General features: G+C 35.5%; 2 protein-coding genes across 9 annotated transcripts in view; one reads left to right on the top strand and one right to left on the bottom strand.

Moving 5' to 3' along the window:
- The window catches only part of LOC107680335 (nucleotide exchange factor SIL1-like), a 4371-nt gene extending 3238 nt beyond the window's left edge, over positions 1-1133 (top strand). The window contains exon 9 of the mRNA XM_016476180.1: positions 496-1133. Within this exon, the coding sequence (XP_016331666.1) occupies positions 496-855 (360 nt within the window). The 3' untranslated portion in view covers positions 856-1133. The remainder of the gene's footprint in view (positions 1-495) is intronic.
- A 339-nt stretch (positions 1134-1472) lies between these two features.
- On the bottom strand, positions 1473-6670 carry LOC107680339 (serine protease inhibitor Kazal-type 1-like). Of its 8 annotated transcripts, none has more exons than XM_016476187.1 (5): positions 5800-6119; positions 5428-5533; positions 4539-4561; positions 2181-2284; positions 1473-1937 (listed from the first exon to the last, which is right to left on the bottom strand). In XM_016476187.1, exons 1-5 carry the CDS (start codon positions 5821-5823, stop codon positions 1883-1885), a joined length of 312 nt encoding a protein of 103 aa, XP_016331673.1. In that variant the 5' UTR covers positions 5824-6119; the 3' UTR covers positions 1473-1882. The 8 variants fall into 8 exon arrangements, with proteins under 8 accessions (XP_016331673.1, XP_016331672.1, XP_016331678.1 ...); XM_016476186.1 differs by lacking the exon at positions 4539-4561 and adding an exon at positions 2754-2776 and having other exon boundaries at positions 5800-6118; XM_016476192.1 differs by lacking the exon at positions 4539-4561 and adding an exon at positions 2754-2776 and having other exon boundaries at positions 5428-5593; positions 5800-6078.
- Positions 6671-7071: the final 401 nt, after the last annotated feature.

The following is a 7071-nucleotide window of genomic DNA, read 5'->3' on the forward strand; positions in this document are numbered from 1 at the left end:
TGTAACTTTTGGCGCTCTAGCGGTTAATAAACAGAACTGCAAACATCCCGCGGAATAACATTCGAACCAAAGCTACTACTCTTAAGTTTATGGCGATTCACGCAGGTATGTGTTACTCCGCAGCGGTGACGACCCGACCTGGCTACAATAGTCCAAATATAAGTACTTATTATAAGTGTACCGTAGTGATTCGGAATAAGACAAAAACGCGGTTTGGAAGATGAATTCAAGATGTACTCGCTTATTATATACATTTCGCAAATTTTGAACACAGAAAAAGTTACATAGTGCTGCTTTAACATTATTGTTTTTACTGTATTTTTGATCACACAAATGCAGCCTTGGTAAGCATAAGAGAAAATAACGATTAACAAATATTACCATCCCCAAACTTTTAAAAGGTAAAACATGTTTGAAAAGTCAGTTTTTCATTTCACAATTCATACCGTATGTAATTAACTCATTGTTAAAAGTCACTTGTACTTTGTGTTGTAGGAGTTGGTATCACAGGTGGGAATGGACCTTACATCAGATTCCTCTCGCCAGGAACGGTTGCGACAGTATGCTGAAGTCTCCCTCCTGCCCGTGCTGGTGGAGCAGGGGTGGTGCAGCCTGGTGCCTGTGCTTTTAGCATCACCTGAGCATGACAGCAGAGAGAAGGCTCTGCGCACTCTGCTTGCCATGATGGCTCAATGTCAGACTCAATATAAACAGAATCCCGCATTGACAGCCTCTCTTAGTGAACTGCAAAAACAGTACCAAGAACTGGTGCTCACAGAGCAGGATGTAGGGGAGCAGGACGGTTACTTTGGGGAGATCCTGGCACTCGTGGACTCTATGGTGGTTAAAATGTGACCTGTATAAATTGGGACTGCTGCTGCTTTCTTGGAACACAATGAACTAATAAAATAATTGAGTTCTGAATGATGGATTTGTCTGGTTGCTTCATTAAGAAAGTGGCATGCAATGTTTCTTCGCCATGCTATCAAAAGAAATGTGAGAAGAGTGCTATAGATGTCTGTATAATTTTAAAATTGAATCAGAAATATTAAGCAGAATTAAAATCAGAATTTTACAGCTGTAAAAATACAGTTGTACAGCTAGAATGTTTGAAAATGTTTACATAATTAGAACGGCAAAAGACAATTTAAAATGTGTTCACCAAAAAAAAAAACAGTAAAACTCCAAAACATATTTGCTAAGTTTTTAGAAGTGTTCTTGTTTCTTTTATTCATATGTATCAGGTTTATATATCAGGTTTTATTTACTTTAAATAAGCTTTTTAACATTCTAATTATGATCAGATTATTATAATACAAAGACAGTTGTATCATCCCAATATTTACTTTATGCCTCTCAAACATGTCCAAATGAATTTCATTCCAGAAAACAAAAACATGTACATTATAGAAAATATGTTCAAGTCAGTGTGTGTAAATTGCATTTTTAATGTATTTTTGAATGATGCAAAAAAAAACAAAAACGAAATCTTGCATTCACCCACATATTAAAATATTTTAAGTATTTTTAGCTTTCTGAAGTTTATCTGGCTCAGGAAAAAAAATGCTCATATGTGCTACAAAATTATGCCGTTTTTCTTTTCAGTACAGAGCCATAGTAATTATGTAGCAGAAAGAACATTTAGAGTTAGAGAATGTGGTTTATTTGAAATTCTTTTAATGTATTAATAAAATAGAGCTCTTAAATGCTTCTCTGTTTATTGCATGAGATTACATATTGACAAAGCAATGTCTGATAAAGTTCCAATAGCATATGTCTTCATATTATACTGATTAATGTATGACAGAAAATCATGCTGGTTGTTGCTGTAGTATCTAAATGGAAAGCCATTGTGGATGCCATAGATGTAACAGCAGTGAATTCAGGAGGTCTCACACACTCCTACGTGCTTCAGGCTGACATTCTTGTCACGAGACCTAAACAGAGAAGAGGCACAAGTTCTGTTTGAACTGCTGTCAAGAATGTTTACTATGTCTTGTGCTTTTTTTTAATAATAGATCATTTGTCCTCATAATGAAAACATGGCTGTTTCTAAACCTTGGGAGGTTTGTTATTGATTCACAGCTGACATCTGGGCTTAGCCTGAGATTTCTCACATCTGTTGCCTCAGCCTTCTCAAAATGTTGAATTTACATTGCACAAATGTTCAGCTCACGTACTTGTTCTCCCAGTGTAGCATGCACTCATTGGAGTATGTGACACCATCATCTCCACACACTGGATTGTACTCACGAGTACATCCAAAATCAGGAACAGTGTTGTCCTATTATGATGTCAGAGAGATTCCCAAAATCAAACCAAATATTATGGCACTTTACCACTATTTTACTTGATTATACACTACTGTTCAAAAGTTTGGGGTCAGTAAGATTTCTTTTTAAAGACATTAATCATTTTAAGCAAGGACACTTTAAATTGATCAAAAGTGACTGTAAAGCAGTTATGTTACAAAAGATTTCTATTTCAAATAAATGGTAAACAATTCTATTCATTAAAGAATCCTGAAAACATTGTATTAAGGTTTCCACAAAAATATTACACAGCATGTCTGTTTTAACACTGATAAAAAATCATAAACATTTATTGAGCACAAAATCAGCATAGTATTACTATTTCTGAAGGATCATGTGACAATGAATACTGGAGTAATGATAATATTACTGTTTTTACTGTATTTTTGATCAAATAAATGCAACCTTGGTGAGCATGAGAGTTTTTTTTCTTTAACTTACCTCACTCTGTTGTGCTTCTGCCACTGTGGAAACAGTATTGAAAAATTTATATTATTTCGAAAAAAAATAAACCAGGAAAGGCACTAATGTTGCCTGTCGAAATTCCAGACGAGTCTTAGATTAAAAAAAAAAAAAAAAAGTGGCTAAGCAAGTTTTGTACTTTCTTTTCAACCTATTGTATGTTTTGCTTGAATAGCTTCTAGGTCCTTAACGCATTTGCGCTTCTCTTTTTTTCCTTTTGTTATGATCTTTATAATTGAAAACAACAACAACAAAAAACAATAATTAACAAATTTAAGTCATTTTAACATCCTTTTATGTTCTTGAGTGTATTTGCATGGATTAAAGGGATATATGTTCCTACAATACTTCAGAATAGGTTCTAGTCAGAGAATCAGGCTGGATAAAGGAGCTATAACCTTATAACAACAATTCAACTTATCGATTCTGGGCTGTTTCTGTCCGTATTTTCTCTTTTTTTGAAAACAGCATAAAGTCTGACCCACTTAACAGTATCTCAGTTCTCATCAGTGTCAAATGTCATTGATCATGGATCTCTACAACATATACCCATTCCAAAATATGACAAAATGGGTCTGTCTGTGTTAGTGAATAATGGCTCTAAAGAACGACAGTTTAATCTTGTGAGCTGTAACCTTATCATGTGTGGATTTTCCGGAAAGCAAACAATGAATTGAAAGTCATCCATATGTTAAACAAATATTGTGTATCTCAAACATGCTTATTATAACACGTCAGTGTCATATGATGCATGTTAATCAACAATAGTAGTCTGATCTATCTATCTGGCTTTGGTTTTAATTAAGATTACACAATATTCACATTTCATTGTATTTATGTACCATAAAATGCCAATTTTGATACTTACCAGAGAGGTAAACGAGAACAGAAACGCAGATCAGAATAGCCAACTTCATGGTCACAGTCGAGTTGAGAGTGGGAAACTCAGCAGGTGTATCTTTGTATCCGGGGCTCTATAGTTATATAGCTTTTGAAATTAACCAACACTCCTCCCTCCCTCTCATTGTTTCTGCCTACCCAGAAAGAACCTGACTGATGACATTCATGCAATGGTCCATAAACAATGACTAAGGGTATTTGGGACTAAGGTCATTTGTTTGTGGTTTTTAGATTAGAGACGACTTGTCAATAAAGTGCATCAAAAAGAAACTGCTTCGGTTTCTTACCATTTATACTGGCTTTTAATTAAACGGAAATAGCAATAGAAAGCGGTACTTACAAGCATAAAGTCCCTCTTATCCATAAGAGGAGCAAAGCTGGATAATCAGAGCTCTAAATAGAGGTCTCATTTGACAAACATGATGGCTAACTTGATTAAATCGCAAAATGTTTGTTGCAGAAAATGATGGCTCATCACCTGTGATAGTTTTCAGTCAGTAAATGCCTTGTTGGTCTTAACATATGCAGCAATAATTGCTCATTTGCTTTATTTTATTGATGGCCTGCCCTCCTATCAGTTTGGGATGCTTTTGTTTTTCTAAATAGGGTTTTTGTAGTGAGTTGTGGTAAGTAAAAAAAACTAGACTAGAAAAAAAAACTTTTATTCAAGGGGTCATATGATGCGATTTCAAGTTTTCCTTTCTCTTTGGAGTGTTACAAGCTGTTCGTGAATAAATAAGATCCTTTCTGAAGGATCATGTGACAATGAATACTGGAGTAATGATAATATTACTGTTTTTACTGTATTTTTGATCAAATAAATGCAACCTTGGTGAGCATGAGAGTTTTTTTTCTTTAACTTACCTCACTCTGTTGTGCTTCTGCCACTGTGGAAACAGTATTGAAAAATTTATATTATTTCGAAAAAAAATAAACCAGGAAAGGCACTAATGTTGCCTGTCGAAATTCCAGACGAGTCTTAGATTAAAAAAAAAAAAAAAAAGTGGCTAAGCAAGTTTTGTACTTTCTTTTCAACCTATTGTATGTTTTGCTTGAATAGCTTCTAGGTCCTTAACGCATTTGCGCTTCTCTTTTTTTCCTTTTGTTATGATCTTTATAATTGAAAACAACAACAACAAAAAACAATAATTAACAAATTTAAGTCATTTTAACATCCTTTTATGTTCTTGAGTGTATTTGCATGGATTAAAGGGATATATGTTCCTACAATACTTCAGAATAGGTTCTAGTCAGAGAATCAGGCTGGATAAAGGAGCTATAACCTTATAACAACAATTCAACTTATCGATTCTGGGCTGTTTCTGTCCGTATTTTCTCTTTTTTTGAAAACAGCATAAAGTCTGACCCACTTAACAGTATCTCAGTTCTCATCAGTGTCAAATGTCATTGATCATGGATCTCTACAACATATACCCATTCCAAAATATGACAAAATGGGTCTGTCTGTGTTAGTGAATAATGGCTCTAAAGAACGACAGTTTAATCTTGTGAGCTGTAACCTTATCATGTGTGGATTTTCCGGAAAGCAAACAATGAATTGAAAGTCATCCATATGTTAAACAAATATTGTGTATCTCAAACATGCTTATTATAACACGTCAGTGTCATATGATGCATGTTAATCAACAATAGTAGTCTGATCTATCTATCTGGCTTTGGTTTTAATTAAGATTACACAATATTCACATTTCATTGTATTTATGTACCATAAAATGCCAATTTTGATACTTACCAGAGAGGTAAACGAGAACAGAAACGCAGATCAGAATAGCCAACTTCATGGTCACAGTCGAGTTGAGAGTGGGAAACTCAGCAGGTGTATCTTTGTATCCGGGGCTCTATAGTTATATAGCTTTTGAAATTAACCAACACTCCTCCCTCCCTCTCATTGTTTCTGCCTACCCAGAAAGAACCTGACTGATGACATTCATGCAATGGTCCATAAACAATGACTAAGGGTATTTGGGACTAAGGTCATTTGTTTGTGGTTTTTAGATTAGAGACGACTTGTCAATAAAGTGCATCAAAAAGAAACTGCTTCGGTTTCTTACCATTTATACTGGCTTTTAATTAAACGGAAATAGCAATAGAAAGCGGTACTTACAAGCATAAAGTCCCTCTTATCCATAAGAGGAGCAAAGCTGGATAATCAGAGCTCTAAATAGAGGTCTCATTTGACAAACATGATGGCTAACTTGATTAAATCGCAAAATGTTTGTTGCAGAAAATGATGGCTCATCACCTGTGATAGTTTTCAGTCAGTAAATGCCTTGTTGGTCTTAACATATGCAGCAATAATTGCTCATTTGCTTTATTTTATTGATGGCCTGCCCTCCTATCAGTTTGGGATGCTTTTGTTTTCTGAACGTTGTTTTTATAGTGTTATGATAAGTAAATCTTATGTTGTCCATCTTGTCATGAAACATTCCATCAAGAGATTAGGTAACAATTCATCAATTTGATGAGTAGTCAAACAGAACTAAAACTATAATTAAGAGGGACGCATGCAATATCTTTAATGAGAGAAACCTTTAAAGCAGGGCTGTCCAAACTCGGTCCTGGAGGGCCGGTGTCCTGCAGAGTTTAGCTCCAACTTGCCTCAACAACACCTGAACCAGCTAATCAAGCTCTTACTAGGCATAGAAACTTCCAGTCAGGTGTGTTGAGGCAAGTTGGAGCTAAACTCTGCAGGACACCAAGTCTCCAGGACCGAGTTTGGACAGCCCTGCTTTAAAGGATAGTTCATCCAAACTAATTTACTCACCCTGATGTCCCAAACTTTTCTTTTGAAGAGATGGCAGAATTTTAAGGACGGGCAATCTAGTAACCATTATTATTTTAACGGAATCTTTTGTTCCATACAAAACAAAAGCGAAGTGTGACCGAGAATGTCATTCTGTCTTAAAATCTTCTTTTTTGTTCTGAAAGAAAGACATGCGAGTCACACGGGACTGAACAATCATCAGGCTGAGGCTGAGCACATGACAACTAAATGTGATTTTCTGGTGAACTATGCCTTATTGGCAGGATCTCGCTAGATGGCATCAGTGAACCATGAAGCGCAGGCCACCGACGCGCGTTACCATGCAGTCATCGCGAGAACATATCAAGTCTGTGGAGCGATACAATTAGAAAAGAAATGCTGTGAGAAAATACCAAATACTCAATAAATGTGGTATGCAGACCACATTTTCAATAATGTAGCTGTCATAGCCCTTGAGCAGTGTTGGGGAAAGTTACTTTTAAAAGTAATGCAGTACAATATTGCGTTACTCCATAAAAAAAGTAAGTAATTGCGTTACTTCGTTACTTGGTATGGAAAGTAATGCGTTACGTTACTTTTGCGTTACTTTTAAAATCTGGACAGGGCTTGCTT

The sequence above is a fragment of the Sinocyclocheilus anshuiensis genome, unplaced genomic scaffold (assembly GCF_001515605.1).
Source record: "Sinocyclocheilus anshuiensis isolate Anshui unplaced genomic scaffold, SAMN03320099.WGS_v1.1 scaffold1442, whole genome shotgun sequence".
Classification (NCBI taxonomy): Eukaryota; Metazoa; Chordata; class Actinopteri; order Cypriniformes; family Cyprinidae; genus Sinocyclocheilus; species Sinocyclocheilus anshuiensis.

Bases quoted from the DNA above. Each gene is read 5' to 3' on its own strand.
- LOC107680339 (XM_016476187.1), bottom strand. From the start codon at position 5,823: ATGGATAAGAGGGACTTTATGCTT. The intron at 2,285-4,538 runs GTAAGTTAAAGA...ACATCATAATAG, and splicing joins CAGAAGCACAACAGAGTGAG to GACAACACTGTTCCTGATTT. The intron at 1,938-2,180 runs GTACGTGAGCTG...TTCTCTGTTTAG, and splicing joins ATGCTACACTGGGAGAACAA to GTCTCGTGACAAGAATGTCA.